Source organism: Monodon monoceros, unplaced genomic scaffold (genome assembly GCF_005190385.1).
Source record: "Monodon monoceros isolate NGI ecotype Baffin Bay Population unplaced genomic scaffold, NGI_Narwhal_1 Super_Scaffold_16, whole genome shotgun sequence".
NCBI lineage: Eukaryota > Metazoa > Chordata > Mammalia > Artiodactyla > Monodontidae > Monodon > Monodon monoceros.
In genome coordinates, this window is record NW_021703772.1 from 107,607,251 (window position 1) to 107,627,106 (window position 19,856).

At 44.3% G+C, this 19,856-nt stretch overlaps 1 protein-coding gene across 5 annotated transcripts in view; it reads right to left on the reverse strand.

Moving 5' to 3' along the window:
- Nucleotides 1-8,982: 8,982 nt before the first annotated feature.
- ERCC3 (ERCC excision repair 3, TFIIH core complex helicase subunit) overlaps nt 8,983-19,856 on the reverse strand; it is a 38,035-nt gene continuing 27,161 nt past the window's right edge. The window contains exons 11-15 of one of the 5 annotated variants that reach the window (XM_029225397.1): nt 19,473-19,569; nt 18,014-18,131; nt 13,363-13,481; nt 11,030-11,104; nt 8,983-9,462 (exon numbers count right to left, since the gene is read on the reverse strand). In XM_029225397.1, coding sequence (XP_029081230.1) covers nt 9,331-9,462; nt 11,030-11,104; nt 13,363-13,481; nt 18,014-18,131; nt 19,473-19,569 — 541 coding nt within the window. In that variant the 3' untranslated portion in view covers nt 8,983-9,330. Of the gene's footprint in view, nt 9,463-11,029; nt 11,287-11,942; nt 13,482-18,013; nt 18,132-19,472; nt 19,570-19,856 lie in introns of those variants that run through there. The other 4 variants (XM_029225396.1, XR_003793959.1, XR_003793960.1 and 1 more) reach the window with 4 other exon arrangements.

The following is a 19,856-nucleotide window of genomic DNA, read 5'->3' on the forward strand; positions in this document are numbered from 1 at the left end:
AGGCTTCCTAGTGGAGGGGACTGGTGCCTCTGTTCTGGTGGGTGGGGCAGGATCTGGTCTTTCTGGTGGGCAGGGTCACCTCCTGTGGTGTGTTTTGGGGTGTCTGTGAACTTAGTATGATTTTAGGCAGCGTCTGCTAATGGGTGGGGTTGTGTTCCGGTCTCACTAGTTTTTTGGCATGGGGCATCCAGCACTGGAGCTTGCTGGCCATTGGGTGGAGCTGGGTCTTAGCACTGAGACAGAGATCTCTGGGAGAGCTCTCACCAATTGATATTATGTGGGGCTGGGAGGTCCCTGGTGGTCCAATGTCCTGAACTCGGCTCTCCCACCTAAGAGACTCAGGTCTGACACCAGGCGGGAACACCAAGACCCTGTCAGCCACATGGCTCAGAAGAAAAGGGAGGAAAAAATAATAATAAATTATTAACATAAAAAAATATTTTTTTTAAAAAAATGAAGAGTAACCAAACCAATAAACAAATCCACCAATGATAACAAGCGCTAAAAACTAAACTAAGGTAAACATATATATCAGAAACAAATCAGTTACAGACAGCAAACTCCAAGTCTACAGTTGCTCCTAAAGTCCACCGCCCCAATTTTGGGATGATTTTTTGTCTATTCAGGTATTCCACAGTTGCAGGGTACATCAAGTTGACTGTGGGGATTTAATCCGCTACTCCTGTGGCTGCACGGAGAAATTTCCCTTTCTCTTCTTTGTTCGCACAGCTCCCGGGGTTCAGCTTTGGATTTGGACACGCCTCTGCGTGTAGGTCGCCCTCAGGCATCTGTTCCCACCCAGATAGAAGGGAATGGAAGCAGCGGCTGATTAGGGGGCTCTCACTCAGGCTGGGGGGAGGGAGGGGTACAGTAGTCATAATTAGAAAGAGGGGCAAGCTTGCAGTGGCAGAAGCCAGCATGACGTTGCAACAGTCTGAGGCGCGCCATGTGTTCTCCCGGTGAAGTTGTCCCTGGATCATGGGACCCTGGCAGTGGCGGGCTGCACAGGCTCCCATGAGGGGAGGTGTGGATGTGACCTGTGCTTGTACACAGGCTTCTTGGTGGCTGCAGCAGCAGCCTTAGCGTTTCATGCTCGTCTCTGGGGTCCAAGCCGATAGCGGCGGCTCGCGCTCGTCTCTGGAGCTCATTTAGGTGGTGCACTGAATCCCCTCTCCTCGTGCACCGTGAAACGATGGTCTCTTGTCTCTTCGGCAGGTCCAGACTTTTCCCCAGACTCCCTCCCGGCTAGCTGTGCCGCACTAGCCCCTTCAGGGTGTGTTCACACAGCCAACCTGTCCTCTCCCTGGGTTCTGAACTCTGAAACCAGAGCCTCAAGCTCCCAGCACCCACCTGCCCCAGCAGGTGAGCAGACAAGCCTCTCAGGCTGGTGAGTGCTGGTCGGCACCGTTCCTCTGTGCAGGAATCTCTCCGCTTTGCCCCCTGCATCCCTATTGCTGCGCTCTACTCCATGGCTCCAAAGCTTCCCCCCTCCGCCACCCATAGTCTCCGCCCGCAAAGGGGCTTCCTAGTGTGTGGAAACCTTTCCTCCTTCACAGCTCCCTCCCAGAGGTGCAGGTCCTGTCCCTATTCTTTTGTCTGTTTTTTCTTGTTTCTTTTGCCCTACCCAGGTACATGGGGAGTTTCTTGCCTTTTGGGAAGTCTGAGGTCTTCTGCCAGCGTTCGGTAGCTGTTCTGTAGGAGTTGTTCCACTTGTAGATATATTTTTGATGTACTTGTAAGGAGGAAGGTGATCTCCACGTCTTACTCCTCCTCCATCTTGAAGGTCCCCCTCCGGTATGTTGTTTTTTGTTCTGTGTTCTTTTATGTGATTGACAAGTGTAGCCACAAGAGGCGACACACAAGAGGCTCAGGAAAACAAATTTATTATGCTCCCAGGTCCTAAAATTGGATGCACAGCATACCGTTCCATGTAGGGCCACATGGGAAAGCCTCAGAGTGGTCAGCACACAGAAAGCAGGAGCAAGGGGAAAGCCGAAGCTAGAATCTTTATTGGAGTTTCTGTGGGACAGGCAAGGCAGGGCAGAATGAACAGTTTAGAACTCTCTAGTTTGAATAATTTCAGCTGGCTCTACACTGTAAGGGTGGTCCCTAGTTGCCTGGTACCTGGCCCTGGGATGATTAAGACAGAGTATATTGCCTCCTGGGGTGTATGGGCCAGATAGAGGAGATATGGCTCTGGACTGTTTAGTCTGTAAATCAAAGACATGCTCCTGGCTGTGCCCTTTACTGTCTCAAGAATTGCCTAGGCTCACTATTTACAATAGCCAAGACATGGAAGCAACCTAAATGTCCATCGACAGATGAATGGATAAGGAAGATGTGGTACACACACAGTGGAATACTACTCAGCCACAAAAAAGAATGAAATAATGCCATATGGATGGACCTAGAGATTATCATACTAAGTGAAGTAAGTCAGAAGGAGAAAGACAAATACCATATGACATCAGTTACATGTGGAATCTAAACTATGACACAAATGAACTTACCTATGAAACAGAAACACTCATAGACATAGAGAACAGACTTGTGGTTACCAACAGGGAAAGGGGAGGGATGGATTGGGAGTTTGCGGTTAGCAGATGCAAACTAGTATATATAGAATGGATAAACACAGGTCCTATTATATAGCACAGGGAACTATATTCAACATCCTGTAATAAACCATAATGGAAAAGAATATGGAAAAATGTATATGTAACTGAATCACTCTGTTGTATACCAGAAACTAACAGAGCATTGTAAATTAGCTATACTTCAATTTTAAAAAAACAAAAAACAGAATATGCTAGTCTCAGCAAGGGGTATCTCTCCCCAACCAGAACAGTTTTTAAGATGTCAAAACATAATACACAGAAAATTATAAACAAAATCAATAGTTTTCAGACTTCCCTGGTGGCACAGAGGTTAAGAATCCACCTGCCAATGTAGGGGTCACGGGTTCGATCCCTGGTCCGGGAAGATCCCACATGCCGTACAGCAACTAAGCCCATGTGCCACAACTACTGAGCTTGCACTCTAGAGCCCACAAGCCACAACTATGGAGCCTGTGTGCTACAACTACTGAAGCCCATGTGCCTAGAGCCTGTGCTCCACAACAAGAGAAGCCACCGCAATGAGAAGCACACACACCACAACGAAGAGTAGCCCCTGCTCACAGCAACTAGAGAAGGCCCATGTGCAGCAACGAATACCCAACACAGCCAGAAATAAATAATTTATATATATATATATATATATATATATACATATATATATATATAATGTAGTTTTCATTTTCACTCAATTCAAAAACAGTAATTTCCCTTTGATTTTTTTTTTTAAATTTAGAATTGTGTTATTTAGTTTTCAAATATTTGGGGGTTTCCCACAGATCTTTTACAGATTTTTAATTTACTTCCATTGTGGTCAAAGAACAGAGCTTGTGTGACTTGAATCCTTTTAAATTTATTGGGACTGGTTGTACGGCCCAGAATTGAATCTTAGTAAATGATCTGTACGAACTTGAAAGGAATGTGTATTCTGCGGTTACTGGGTGGTGTTTTATAAATGTCAGGCAGGTGAAGTTGGTTAACAGTGTTGTTTAAGTCTTCTGTATCTTTACTGAGTTTTGGTCTACTTATTCTATCAATTATTGAGAAAAAGGTATTAAAATCTCTGAAATGTGAATTTTTCTATTTCTTCTTTCAGGTGTATCAGTTTTTGCTTCAAGTATTTTTAAGCTGTAATTAGGGACATAAATGTTTAGAATTATTAGCTCCTCTTTATAAAATGACCCTGGTAATATTCTTTGCTCTGAAATCCACTTGGCCCAATATAGCTACTCCAGCTTTCGTTTGCTTCATGTTAGCATAGTATATATTGTTCCATTCTTTAAACCTATTTGCATCGTAATATTAAATCTTGTAGGCAGCATAATTTTGTTCTTCTTTAAAAAATCTGACAATTTCTGATTTTTAAATGAGGGCATTTAGACCATTTCCTATTTATTCTCTACTTATCCCATCTGCTCCTTATTTCCTTCTTCCTCTTTTTCTGACTTCTTTAGAATTGAGTATTTTTCATGACTTCATTTTATCTTCTATATTGGTTTATTAACCATAATTCTTTATGTTATTTTAGTGGTTGCTTCAGTACCACAGGCGACTTTCAAGTAATGTTATACCACTTTATGTATAACACAAGAACCTTACAACAGTACACATCAACTTCTACTCTCTAGGCTTTTGTACTATTGTTGTTATACATTTTACTTTTACATGTTATAAACTCCACAATACATTTCCTTTGTTCTAAACAGTTATCTTTAGTTTTTTATTGTGGTAAAATATACATAAACATAAAATTTACCATTTTAACCACTTTTAAGTGCACAATTTAGTGGCATTAAGTACATTCACACTGTTGTGCAACTATGACCACTATCCATCTCCAGAAGTTAGAGATCAGTCCTCCTTTAAAAAAATGTACATAGAAAACCTTTTATATTTATCAAGGTAGTTTGTAGTGGTCTTCAATCCTTTGTGTAGATACAAAATTCTAACTAGCATTATATTTTCCTCAAAGGACTTCCTTTAACATGACCTTTAGTGCCGGTCTGCTAGTAATGAATTCTTTCAGCAATCCTATATCTGAAGAATAATTTCACTTTTATTTTTGATAGATCTTTTCGCTGGGTATAGAATTCTAAGTTGTTGGGTTTTTTCTTTCAATACTTAAAGATATTTCTCGATAGCTTTTTTTTAAATAAATTCATTTATTTATTTATTTGGCTGTGTTGGATCCTCATTTCTGTGCGAGCACTTTCTCTAGTTGCGGCGAGCGGGGGCCACTCTTCATCGTGGTGCGCAGGCCTCTCACTGTCGCGGCCTCTCTTGTTGCAGACCACAGGCTCCAGACGCGCAGGCTCAGTAGCTATGGCTCACAGGCCCAGTTGCTCCACAGCATGTGGGATCTTCCCAGACCAGGGCTTGAACCTGTGTCCCCTGCATTGGCAGGCAGATTCTCAATCACTGTGCCACGAGGAAAGCCCTCAATAGTCTTCTTGATTGCATAGTTTTTAATAAGAAATCTCATCAAATATTTGGGGGTTTCCAACAGATCTTTCTTTTACTGATTTTAAATCTAATTCCACTGTGGTCACAGAGCATAGTCTGCCGTCTTTATCTGTGTTTCCCTGCACAAAAAGTGTCCTCTCTGCCTCCTTTTTAAAACAGTTCTGCCCTCACTTTTTCTCTCTCCTTTCACATTTTACTATTTAAGCAGCAAGAAGAAATCAGGTGGCTACTTGAACATTTTGCTTGCAAATCTTGCAAATCTAGACCACAAAGTTCATTGGACACATTCTGCTTTCCATGTAACTGCGGATGACAGTGTCACTAAATTTTTGGCCACTGTGTAATAGAGATCCCCCTTCCTCCAGTTTCCAGTAGCAGCTTCTTCACTTCCTTTTAAGCACTCACTGGCAGTGTTCTCAAAGTCCAGATTTCCACTAATAGTCTGTTGAAGGTAATTTAGGCATTCTCTAACATGTTCCTCAAAATCCAGCCTCTCCCCACTTCTTAGTTACAAAGCCACTGCCACATTTTTGAGTATTTGTTACAACAGCATCCCACGCTTGGTACCAAAATCTATATTAGTTATCTATTGCTTTGTAATCATGGGCAACCGTGACCACGATCCATCTCCAGAACTTAGCAGTCAATTTTCTTTCTTAAAAAAGAGATGTAGGGGCTTCCCTGGTGGCGCAGTGGTTGAGAGTCTGCCTGCCGATGCAGGGGACACGGGTTCGTGCCCCGGTCAGGGAAGATCCCACATGCCGCGGAGCGGCTGGGCCTGTGAGCCATGGCCGCTGAGCCTGCGCGTCTGGAGCCTGTGCTCCACAATGGGAAGGGCCACAACAGTGAGAGGCCCGCGTACCGCCAAAAAAAAAAAGAGATGTAGATAATAAGACATTTTTTAATTTAAAAGTTTTTAAAATTTAAAATTTTGTGGCTTAAAATGACATTTATTATCTCACAGTTTCTGCACATCAGGAATCCAGGACCTTAGCTGTGTCCTCTGGTTCACATCTCTCACAGGATACAATCAAGGGGTAGGTTAGGGCTGTAGTCATCTAACCAATGTAGTCATTGGTTGTAGGATCAACCAAGAGAGGAACAGTTTCCAAGCTCACTCCTGTGAGTATTGGCAGGATTCAGTCCACCATGGGCCATTGGACTGAGGCTCCCTCCATTCCTTGCCATGTGGGCCTCGCCACTGGGCAGCTTACTTTGTCAGAGCAAGCAAATAAGAAATGTCAGAGAGAGTATGGAAACAAGTCTTTTCATTATGAGTTGTATTTTCCTGGCTCTTTGCTTGCCTGGTAATTTCTGATTGGATGTCAGACAGTGCAAGTTTTACCTTATTGGTTGCTAGATATTTTTGTGCTGTAATAATTAGCTTTGTCCTGGATTGTAGTAAGTTACTTGGAAATAATTGGATCCTTTTGGGTCTTGCCTTCAAACTTTTGTTAGGACTCATGCAGCATTAGTTTAGGTCTAACTTTCCACAATACTGAAGCAAAACCTTGCCGAACACTCTATCAGATGCCCTGTGAGTTGAGGATTTTCAGTCTGGCTGGTGGGAACAGGAATAGTCCAGGCCCTGGATAAGCTCCCCCTGATCCTTTCATGTGGTTCCTTCCCCAGCCTTGGGTAGCTTCTTTACATGCATGTGCAGAACAGTGCTCAGTGGAAGACTCAGGGCCCCTCAGCAAATCTCTTTGTGCAGCTCTCCTATTTGGTACTTTGTCCTATAAATTCCATCTGCCATGGGTATAAGGGCTGGTTCAGGGAAAAGGCAGCAGGAAGGGATAACAGGATAGATGGTTATCAGTGAGAGGTTCCCTCACAACTTCCCTCAAGGTGTAAGCAGGCAGGGTTATTGTGTTCCTTTTAAGTCCATAAACTTTGAAAAGAGTCCAATTCAATAGTCACTGGATACCTCCTATATGCCAGATATTGGGGGTACAGATAGAACTCAAACCAACAGGATACAAAAATGTAAACACCAAAAATAAAAAAAAAAAAAAAAAAAAAAGGACAGCATAAAGTACATAGCACAGTACAGGAAACACTTTTAGGGGTAGGCGCAGGAGTTAGGTTTCCTGGAGATGATACATCTCAACTTACTTTTAGAGAATAAATAGGAATTTGTTACATGGTGTCAAATAAAAAACTAATCCCGACTTGGCAAGGAGAGACTTTATTTGAAAGGACTGCTGCAAAAAAAAGGGGAGGGCAGCTATTACAACAGAGAAAACACACTGACCATATGATCAGCAAGCATCTCAAGAGTTAAGCAAAAAAGTTTTTCTTTTATAGGGAGGAGGAAACACAGGAGGGGCTGAGGAAGTGGGATGAATGGGAGTGGCAATGGCAGATGGCAGATCAGACAGTGTTTTACCCTGAATCCCACTGGACTCAGGAGGGGCTGTAGGCTGAGCGTGGGCCAAAAGTCAGGGGCCTGCAGAAAGGAGAGAATCTTAACCAAGGTTTGGTTAACAAGCATTTTGTTCCAATTGATCAGTGGGGACAAGTGCTTCAGCTAATCATTCGAAGCAAAGAATGGGAATCTGGAAGGTCTGTGTCTGGCCTTGTCACTGGTAGACAAGGAGGGCACCCATGAGCCTTATCTCAGACATGGGGAAAGGTGGTTCTTTGCGGTAAGCTGTTTTCCGGAACACAAAAGATGGCGGGGGGTGGGGGCACAGGCGGGTGTGTGGTTCTTTCAAAGTCCCAGTTTTCCAGGGTCACAGGGCTTGGGTAAAATTCAACGTTATCTGTAGACAGGTTAGAGAACAAGAAAACAGTGAGCAACAAGGAGATACACGAAGTGCTTGGCATTGCTTGAGTATCTCAAGCATGACAGGATATGAGAATCTGGAAATAATACTGGTTATAATCCAGTCTGTGACATCTGGGTGCCACCCACTGGGGTGAGTGGCCTTAGCACGGATGTGCCTGAGCACAGGTCTCAGGTCCGGCTGCTGGGAGCCATTTCCAGGGTTTGCATGGACACAGTGGCTCTCCATGGGTCAGCACCAACTGCTGGGCAGACTGTGAGAGTGCGTTTGTCCCCAAAAGGTCAGCTCAGTGAAGTGCAATTCAGGGAAGGTGGCTTTTGCTCCGAAGCACTCGACAGAATGAATGTGGTCTTCTCCCCAAGTGGGCGATGACGGCTGGGATCACTGCTGCCGGGCGGCAGGGGTGGGCAGGACTCCAAGTCGAGCAGCCTTAGTTAGCACAGGCTTCCAACAGTCCCCAGGTGCGGGGCTGCCGCCTCCTAGAACGAGCCTCCTCAAAATAACACGTTCTTCTTCACGACCTATGCCTGTGCATGCCTGCCTGTCTTCTATGGACCAATCCTGCCTCGTGTGTCTCCCTGAACACCTTTTCTTTCATACCAGGAACAGAGAAGAAAAGCCCAGAGACATCTTTCAGAATAGATGAACCAGCCGTTAAAGATCCAAGGGTACTAAACTGCTATTAGAAGAGGAATCCAGCCTCCCAGCCACATCAACAATGTATCTGGGGGGGTAGAAATAAGAGTTGATTCTCTCAGGGAAGATCAACCATCAGAAGCTGTGTGCACTGTAGCTCCCTACGAAGGTGATGGCCTTCGGGTGACCTAGAGGACCTACAGCTGTGGTGCCTCCCATGGAACCCACCTGAGCTGAACAGGGAGGGGCCAGGCAGCACTGCAAACTGCTCAAGCTCCTCCATCGCTCTGGACCACCATCCCCTGTCAACACTGCGCACTAACGGGCAAGTCTTCTCGTCTCTCCGGTGCTCCCTGTGGATGGGCCCCGTCTAATTCCTCTGGGCCTGCCACCAAGTGGAGCCCTGATGGAGGTTTGTCATCTAGACATAGCCCATACCTGTGACAAGGTGTTAGAACAAGGCATACGATGAAGAGTGGTTAAACATCCCAGTGCTGTTTATTCAGGAGAACATTAAGATAAATACACCTAAATATTACAAAATTTTATGTACAGGAATGACCACTCCCCAACAAGTTTAAAAAGCAGTCTGAAAAAAAACAAAAAATACAGTCCCCCCATTCCCACTTTCAAACCCTGGAATGCCCAGGAAGACAGAATCAAGCTCTTGATGCATTTTCTTCAACAGTCAACAGATATTGAATCTGGATTGGTTTGGCCGATGCTACTGGAAAGAACGCAGATGTGGAAAGAAAATGCTATGTTTAAAATCCCTTTCCAATGCCGGCGCTAGGCACCCAAGTTTTACCTACGTGACCCTATGGGCATCATTTCCTGAAGCGCTTGAAAAGCGGGTGCACGTGCTTAGTGGAAGCCTTGCTCCGTGACGAGTGGTACTCCATGTACACTGTGTCATCGGCCCCAGACATGGAGCTCATCGTGCCGAAGCGCCGAGACACCTGCAGGGGGACCCGGCCCACCATTAGTTTACAAAGCAAAACACCCTCCTCCTATAACATTTATAATCATAATAAGATAAATTTATAGAACTTATAAAAGTTTCATAGATTTTATTATTTTTAAAATAACACTTACTGACCACTTAGTATGTCTCAGGCATTGTTCTAAGCAGCTTATACTTATTTACATGTCTTACCTCATCTAATCCTCACAACCATTATAATCCCCATCTTACAGAAGAGGAAACAGGCACAAAGAAATGAAGTATTTGTCCAAGATCACATAACTCTTAAACAGATGGGACTTGAGCCCAGGCAGTCAGCTTCAGATTCCCTGCACCTAGCCATACACCACCCTGCCTCTCTTAATGACAATTTCTAAACGGAATTTTAACAGTGAGGGCAGGAGTCCCTCAAAATCTCCTGAGACCCCATCATAAGTATTTGAATCAACTGGAAATCCTTTCTAGCCCTGGGCCTGAATCTTGGCTCTGTGTCTCACTGGGTGGCCTTGGGCAAATACTGAATGTCTGCACCTCAATGAACTCATCTGTAAAATGGGGATAACCACATCTGCTTGACATGTGTGGTATGAACAGAAATCACACAAGTCAAGGGTCTGACCCCGAGCCTGGGACACCACTCGCACCAGATTCCAAACAAGGTACACAGACAGGCACTGAAGCCACGCCTTGCACAGCCTCACCCTGGGTGACCCACTGTGAGGTGGAATTGACTAGACACCACCTTCAGACACAGAAACAGGAAGTTTCCCTGGGCTCCCGTGGAGAGTGCCCAGGAGGAGGCCCAGCCCCTAACCCCCAGGTCTGGGGACAGAAAGGTCTCAGGCTGCGGGGAGGGCAGCACCTCCCTGGTGACACTGCTTCCTTCTTCCCTTGTTCCAGCCATTGCTCACTTTCCAGCTCTAACACCAACTTAGTTTCAAAAGCACCTGATGAAACGGTACTTCTCTCCTTGGAAGGGCCTGATAGTAAGAGTTCCTCATAATGATACTTTCATTAGTCATACTGTATTATATTTGCCTGGCACATAGCAGGCATTCAAGAAGTATGTGCAGAATAACTGAAAAGTTGCGCATTTTCAGAGAACTAAATATTTTTCGAAGAATGTATGGAAACTACAATACGAGTTGATTCTCAGACCCATTTTACAGCCTGGAAGGCTCAGTTTCATTACTGAGGAGGAAGCCAGGGATAAGGTGACGCGCCCAAGGCCAAAAAGGCAGCCCCAGATCCATCACGCTCCTTCCAGTAGCCACCCTAGGCAGAGCCTGGGCTCCCACATCCAAATACTAACAAATACTTACGCCAGACTGCTATGTGAACAGAGCAGGAGACCAACCACACCCGCCGTGTGCTCAGACACATAAAACAAGACAGACGCACAGCACAGTTAGCAGGGGTGTTTTCAATTCTCTTCTCTAGTCTCCAAGTTCTTAAGAAAATCACACAGGCACATACACACAAAGGACTGTGCAGGCGTATGTGTGTCTAAGATGCTGTCCTTCGGGAGAACTGACATCTGGGGCCTCACCCACTCAACTCACCTGGCTGGATTTGGAGCCAAGTTCTCCCGCCACCACCTCCTCCTCAGCATCCAGGTCAGAGGCTGCCAGGACCTTCTGTAAGAGTTGCTGTTGTTCCTCTTTTGTTGAAAATGCCAACTCCTCCTCCTCCATGTTGGCAAGCTTTGTGATCACCTGCAGCGCAGAACCCTCTTGTTCTCTCTCCCTGGACCCGCCCGCCTTCTCCTGGGCTCACCTGGTCTGGTCACTTGCCCCCTCAGGGCCAGCAGAGCAGGTGGCTAATAACGGAGAGCTCCTCTTAGGCAGTGCAGAGACCAGCCTCAGAGCCACTGTCAACAAGGAGCTTAACTAATGACTGCAAGGCAGGAGAGGTTCAGGAAATTCTAGAAAACTCTGCTCCCAACACATGGCAGCTAAATGATCACTTACAGAAGATCAACAGGAATCTTGGCAATCTTAAAACAACCATTCTGGTAGTTTTCCCACCTTGCACCAGGTAAACAAAGGACCAAAAACCGAAAGGCACAGCCGGCTGACCTTTAAAAAGGCCTTCAACCTCCAGGCTTGGCACCCAGGGCTTCCAGCAGGAGGGACACTTATAAATGATATGATATTAAGAATGGATTTATAAGATTTTTCTTCCAAAAGAGAAAGATAAAAGCATGGTGGAGATTTGGTTTTCATTTCTTTGGAGATAACTTAGTACAAGGCCTACCTATCTCTGCAGAAAGCTTGGATTAATTACGTATAGCAGGGTCCCCAACCCCTGGGCTGAGGACCAGTACTGGTCCGTGGCCTGTCAGGAACCGGGCCGCACAGCAGGAGGCGAGTGGCAGGAGAACCAGCGAAGCTTCATCTGCCGCTCCCCACGGCTCACATTACTGCCTGGACCATCCCCCCCCCATCGCTCGCATTACCCCCTCTCCCCACCGGTCTGTGGAAAAATTGTCTTCCATGAAACCAGTCCCTGGCACCAAAAAGGTTGGGGACTGGTGAGTCAGAAAAGGAACTTCTTTTCGTCTCTCTCTCTCTCTCTCATTCTTCTCATAATTTTAATTAAAAGAAAATTCCTAGAAGTATCTGGCTGCACCCTTCAGGTGGCCACAGATCTGGAGTACAGATACGAGACACTTCTGCCCTGGCCTGATCACCAGGGTCCAGATTCTGGGAACCCTAACCTGGCTGCTCTCAGCAGGCAGCCCTGGAGGTGAGGAAGGCAAAGGCAGCTCCAACCAACACAGACAACCATGTGCTCAGGTACCATGTTGTCAAGCTCACCCATCAAAGAACCCAGAGCACTTCCTGATTCGCTGCTTCTCTTACCCTTACGACTCTCCTGGGAATCAGGAGGTACGGATGCTATTATCAGCTCGAACGTTACACAGAGGGATAAAAAGGTCGAAATGAAAATCCTTTGGAAAACTGTCCCAAGTGTCCTGAACTAGAGTTCAGCAGGAGAAGTCTGAAAAGTGTCACTGCCTCTGACTAAAAGGGGAGGGATCAGACAACCCTGTCCTCTTTTCTAAGGCTAATAAAGGGAACTCTATTAGTTCCCTAATTAGTTCTGCCCTAAACCAATTTGAAAAAGATACAATCTAAAGTATCTGAAAAGGCAGCCTACAGTCTTTCACAAACAAGAACCTGGGAACTTATATGTTCTAAGATATCCTTTTAATCCCTTGCTTCCAGCACCCTCCACCCACTACCACAAGTAAAAACCCTTTGGGACACTAAATCCTAACAAAAACTTAGTATTTGTGTCAATAGGAAAGAAGGCAAATGCCTTAGCCAATGAAAGTTCGCCAAAGCTTTAGAATTTCCCAAACTATTAAAATACCAGATTTACAGTACATGGATGGCTCTGATGTCTGTGAGGCCCACTGAGGCCCAGGCTTACCAGATGACTAAGGGCAGACTCTCCCAGCTACCTGGAGGGGGCACCCCCTGAGAAAGTAACCCCGAGGGGCTTAGACTAACACAGTGATAGCCACAGTTCCTTCATCTCGAGTCCTACTAGGCGAGCACATTTTCCCACCAACATCTAATGTTTTCTCTTCAAGACAACTGTAAAAAGTTAACAAGCTGAGACTCCACAGGCCTCTTACTTCAGAGGCCCCATTCTTTGACCATTCACTGTGAGAAGTTGGAAACAGGAGGGATCCTGCACAACATTTTTCCTTCAAAGCTCCCCACAATTCATGCAAGGACAAAGGTACCCTCATGTCCCCCAGTGTCCTGTGCCTGCCTGAGATCTGTCCCCTGGTCATGCTGACAGCGGCCCCCCACTTCTCATGGAGGGCTGGGTACAAAAAAGCCTCGGTCCTACTCCAACCAGAGACCAAATGCTGACATACCTTAAAGCTATAACCTTGATCTACCAAGAACCTCTGTCGCTTGGTTGAGTAAGCCATTTCCTGTGTGTCCTGGGACACCAGCGAGTAGAAGAAGGCATTGTACTCCTCTGCGACCATCCCTGGAGGAGGGCACATAAAAGGACAATATTAGCTATTAGAACGGCAGGAACTAAGGGTCCAGGGTTCAAAAGCAAGTACTGCAGTGGGAGAGCTCTGCAGTCAGAGGGGCCATTGCCCTGATTCTGCACGAGGACTTCATCAAAATTAAAAACTTTTGTGCTTCAAAGGACACCATCAAGGAAGTGAAAAGACAACCCACAGAATTGGGGAAAACATTTACAAAGCATATCTGATAAGAGATTTGAATCTAGGGAATACAAAAAACTATTACAACTCAACAATGAAAAGACAAATAAACCAATTATAAAAAGGACAAAGGATCTGAACAGACAGTTCCCCAAAGAAGATATAAAAAGAAGATTCACGTGTCAATGAGCACATGAAAAAAGCTCAATATCATTAGTCATCAGGGAAATGCAAGTCAAAACCATGACAAAATACTACCTGGCACACACTAGGATGACCAGAATGAAAAACGATGATTACGGTTGTTGTCAAGGAGATGTGGAGAAACTGAAAGGCTCATACACTGTTGGTGAGAATGGAAAATGGTACAACCACTTTGGAAACAGTCTGACAGTTTATTAAAATGTTAAACATAAAGTTATTACATGACCCAAACATTATTCTAAGAGCCAGAAAGTGGAAACAATCCAAATGTCCATAAATGAATTTTAAAAAGTGGTATGTCCAGGGACTTCCCTGGTGGAGCAGTGGTTAAGAATCCACCTGCCAATGCAGGGGTCACAGGTTTGAGCCCTGGTCCAGGAAGATCCCACATGCCGTGGAGCAACTAAGCCTGTGCACCACAACTACTGAGCCTGCGCTCTAGAGCCCGAGAGCCACAACTACTGAAGCCCACACGCCCTAGAGACCGTGCTCCACAACAACAGAAACCACCACAATGAGAAGCCCATGCACCGCAATGAAGAGTAGCCCCTGCTCGACGCAACTAGAGAGAGCCTACATGCAGCAACAAAGACCCAACACAGCCAAAAGATAAATAAAATTTAAAAAATAATAATCAAAAAAAGTGGTATGTCTATACAGTGGACTATTATTCAGCAATAAAAAAGAATGAAGTGCTAATACATGCTACAATATGGATAAACCTTTTGAAAACATTATGCTAAAACTACTTTAATAAAAAAGGTTCAGAGAGAAAACCCAGTAACAGAATTATCATAGTAACTAGGACAGAAAATACTGTAGCCTATAAAATCTGATCCTGCAGGAAAATCTGAATATTTTTGCTTCACAGTTCAAATGTCAGTAAGTTAAGTATCTGTGTACTGCCTCTGAATTCAACTGTTTCCTTGTCTTACAAGAGTTCAGAGATGCAAAGAAAAGGGCTAAGTATATGATATCAAATATTTTCCTTTTTCTCCCTTTGTTTTATTGAGATAAAATTGACATATAGTGCTATATAAGTTTAAGGTACACAGCATAATGATTTGACTTACATATATTGTGAAATGATTACCTCGGTGAGTTTAGTTCACATCCATCATTGTAGTTTTGATTTACATTTCCCTAATAATTAGTGATGTTTAGCACCTTTTCATGTACCTGTTGGCTATTTGTAAATCTTCTTTGGAAAAAATGTCTGTTCAGGTCTTTTGCCCAGTTTTTGATTGGATTATTTGGTTTTTTTGCTATTGAGTTGTATAAGGTCTTCATTTATTTTGGCTATTAACCCCTTATCAGATATACGATTTGCAAATATTTTCTCCCATTCCATACACTGCCTTTTCATTTTGTCGATCATTCCTTTTGCTGCGAAGAAGCTTTTTAGTTTGATGTAGTCCACTTATTTTTTATTTTGTTGCTTAAGCTTTAGGTGTAATATCCAAAAAAAACACTGCCAAGACCCATGTCAAGGAGCATTTTTCCTTTGTTTTCCTTTAGAAGTTGTATGGTTTCCAGCCTTACATTTAAGTCTTTAATCCATTTTGAGTCAATTTTTGCTAGTGGTGTAAGACAGGGGTAATTTCATCCTTTCACATGTGGATATCCAATTTTCCCAGCACCGTTTATTAAAGAGACTATCTTTTCTCCACTGGGTATTCTTGGCTCTCTTGTCAAATATTAGTTGACCATATATGCATGGGTTTAATTTCTGGGCTCTGGATTGTGTTCCACTGATCTATAAGTCTGTTTTTATGCCAGTAACATACTCTTTCGATGACCACAGCTTTATCATATAACTTAAAATCAGAAGTGCGATGCCTCCTGCTTTGTTCTTCTTTCTCAGAACTTGCTTTGGCTATTTGGGGTCTTTTGTGGTTCCACAAAAATTTCAGGATTGTTATTTTTACTTCTGTTAAAAATGCCACTGGAGTCTTGATAGGGATTGCACTGAATCTACAGACGGCTTTGGGTAGTATAGATATTTTAACAATTTTAATTCTTCCACTCCATAAACAAAGGATACTTTCCATTTATCTTCTTACATTTCTCTCATCAATGTCTTGTAGTTTTCGGTGTAGAGCTCTTTCACCTCCTTGGTTAAATTTATTCCTAAATATTTTATTGTGGGTTTTTTTTGTTGTTGTTTGTTTTTTGGCTGCGTGGCATGTGGGACCTTAGTTCCCCGACCAGGGATTGAACCCGTGCCCCCTGCAGCTCGGAGTCTTAACCACTAGACTGCCAGGGAAGTCCCCAATATTTTATTGTTTTGGATGCTATTGTAAATGGAATCATTTTATTTCTTTTTTAGATAATTTGTCATTAGTGTACAGAAACACTACTGATTTTTGTAAAGTTTGAATCCTGAAACTTTACCAAATTCATTGAATAGATCTAACAGTTTTTTTTTGGTAAAGTCTTCTGGATTTTCTATGTATGAAATCATGTCACCTGCAAATAGAGAAAATTTTACTTCTTTTCCAATTCTGATGCTTTCTATATCTTTTTCTTACCTAATTGCTTTGGTTAGGACTTCCAGTACAATGTTGAATAGGACTGGTGAGACTGGGCACCCTTGTCTTGTTCCTGATCTTAGAGGAAAAGCTTTCAAATCTTTCACTATTAAGTATGAGGTTAGCTGTGGGCTTGTCATATACAGCCTTTGTTATGTTGAGGTACTTTCCTCCTATACCTAATTTGTTAAAAGAGTTTTTATCATGAACAGATGTTGAATTTTGTCAAATGCTTTTTCTGCATCCATTGAAATGATCATATGATCTTGTCTTTAATTCTATTAATGTGATATATCACATTTATTGATTTGCATATGGTGAACCTCCTTTGCATCCCAGGTATAAATCCCACTTGATCATGGTGAATGATCCTTCTAATATGATGCTGAATTTGGTTTGCTAGTATTTTATTGAGGATTTTTACAACTGTATTCATTGGATATTGGCCTGTCATTTTCTTTTCTGTAGTAAACTTTTCTGGCTTTGGTATCAGGGTAATACTGGCCTTGTAAAATGAGTCAAACAGTATTTAAAAAACAAAATTCCAATCAAATTCAAAGGGATTTTCAAATTAGCTTTGTGTGTGATGAGTAAGGAATAAGTAATGAAACACTTTCATATATGCTAGTCAGATTTATCCAGCAGTCTATTATATTCTGTTATGTACTCTTATTCTTCATTATTAACAGTCCTGCAAGGTAAGGATTGTCACTCCAACTGTGGATGAGAAACCAAAGCTCAGAGGGTCAAATTACTTGCCCAAGGTCACACAGTTGGTCTGGTGCCCAAGTCCATGTTTGCTATTTCCACTAACTTGCCCTGTCTCCATTTCAAACACAATCAATTAGCTGTTTCCTAAACATACTCAAACGCAGTACAATTACAACACCTGCCCACTAATCCTGTCACTTTCAAACATCCTAGCAGTCCAAGTTCTTCCTAAGATTAGTGAATTCCTTGAGGACAGGGCCTGTGTCCTTGTTTTAGGACCTGCCTGGTCTGCTAAGAGGATGCCATCTCTTAGCAGAAACGTCAGTCTCTACTCTGCCCATGATTGGGTTCTGGGCTCCTTTACTGCAGTTAACAAGCAGAGGAAGCATGACTCTTGCTTCCTCATTCACTGAGCTTGTGATGTCCCTGCTGTAAACTGCCACTCAAGGGACCACTCTTCACAGGTTATGAGCAAGGTATCCACCTTGTGGCTGCCCAAGCTGCTCCTACCAAGCCCTCCCCTTACTCTTAACTCAAGGTTCAGGGGACAGCTGCCAGCTCCTACACTTGCACTGGTGGTCTATGCTCTGCTTTCTGCCTTCTACATCTACACCATCACGCACTCTGAATTCAATTGTTTCCTTGTCTTACCTGGCTCCTCTATCTACCAACACAAACACTCAGCTCAGACTGTGACCTCCAGACAGCTGCCATGGAAAACGTCCACATGCTCAACCCCAGCACATGAGAAATAACAATGGCCAAGGAGACCTTGGTCCTTGCTTTGGGACCCCCGTCCATCCCCTTCAGGGTCTACCTAGCCCAGGAGCACAGGCTCACCCTCACAGACACCTGACGGAAGTGGTTTGAAAAGACAGACCGCCTGGAGCAGAAGGTACCTTTTTTTGCTCGGAGCACTCGCCCCAGCCTCTGGGCCTCCTGCCGCCGGGAGCCACCATGAGATGAGATCTGAATGAGAACATTTGCTTCTGGCAGATCAAACGATGTGTCACCCACCTACAGAAATGAACCAGCTGTGAGTCTGGGAAGTTTTTTTTTTTTTTTTTGCGGTACGCGGGCCTCTCACTGTTGTGGCCTCTCCCGTTGCGGAGCACAGGCTCTGGACGCGCAGGCTCAAGCGGCCATGGCTCACGGGCCCAGCCGCTCCGCGGCACGTGGGATCTTCTCAGACCGGGGCACGAACCCGCGTCCCCTGTATCGGCAGGCGGACTCTCAACCACTGCGCCACCAGGGAAGCCCTGGGAAGGTTTTTATATATGAGTCAAAAAGGGAAAAAAAAAAGTCAACTGGCCTCAAATTTAAATAAGCTCTGTAGGTAATTCAGAAAAACAATCACTATCCTCTTCAATCTGTACCGGGGTCCTTCAGATGCACGCAGGCCTCTAAGGACCTAGCATGTTCTCCTAAGAGCTGTCCTATAGAAGCTGTCGAGACCTGACTCCTAACCATCTGTCTCAGCAACAGTCCTGGTGTGGCTGCTAGGGACCCAGAGACAAGAGGGCCCTATCAACAGACTCTCTGTGAGTGATTCTTCTTATTTTTTGCTACAGAAATGGGTATGCACAAAACCATCCACAATTTTAACTGGAGGCTATTGAGGCAAACAGCAAAGGTCGGACACGTGACCTGGGAGGGGCCACTGCCTGCAGTGGGCTGGATTCTGACTCTGGGTAGCTGCCTTAGCTTGGGGAGGGAGGTGGGGAGGGGATCCAACCATCAAAGTTCCCAGACACAGAAATAAAAGCTTGACCCATCCATGATCACTTTATAGGTAAATCTCATTTCTTTTGGGCTTTGGGTCTGTTCTAACCTGAATGACTATTCTAAACTGTTGGGCCACCACTTCTAACTGCAAGTTAAAACCATCACCAAGCTGGGCCTACATGATTATGCATTGTGTTTATACTCACCACCCACCCCCAAGGCATACCAGGAGCCAGGACAAAAGCTGCCCACGACCCACAGGAATCTCCAATGCCACAAAGAGAACCTTATGCAAATGCCAACCTTTGCCATAGTAGGTAATGAACTTTTCCCCCTTGTATAAAGAAAATACAACTCAAAATTCCTGTATCCCAAAAAGAGGTGGGAAAAACTTAAGTCAAGCAAAAGGACTTGCTAGATTATATACTCCTTGAGTTAGGAATATAGATTATGTACATTAAAACCGTACATCTGCTTCTTCCACTACCTGACAGGCAACGTTCCTCTGCCCCCAGACACTGAACACGTGGGAATGAACACTGACATGTGACGTTCCTTCAACAAATACCAATTCACTGCCCAGAAATCATCCAGTGTCCCCCAGGCCCGGGGGCTGCTGCATGCCACACTGACCTTGGATATGAAGATGGTGTTGATTTTGGGGTTATGCTTGAAATTCTGGAGAATCTGCATCCTTTCTCCCTGGGATGTAGGACCATAGATATAGGGTCTAGAGAAGAACAAAGCTGTGTTAGGAAGACTACAGAATCACTCCTCAATTATCCTGAAAGCATGTCAGAGGGAAAGGGAGATCTTGCAAGGTTCCTCTCTTCCAGGAAGCCCTCTGTCATGCAAAAACATCAGGAAGAGAGCCACAAAAGTGAGAGCCTACAGACCCTCCCCACCGCCTTTCCAAACCACACACACCGCACCCTTTCCACTCTGAGCCAAGATGCAGATCACTACTCTCTTCAAGATTCCCTCCTTTACCTTTTTGTTTTTGGCCTGTGCTCCTTC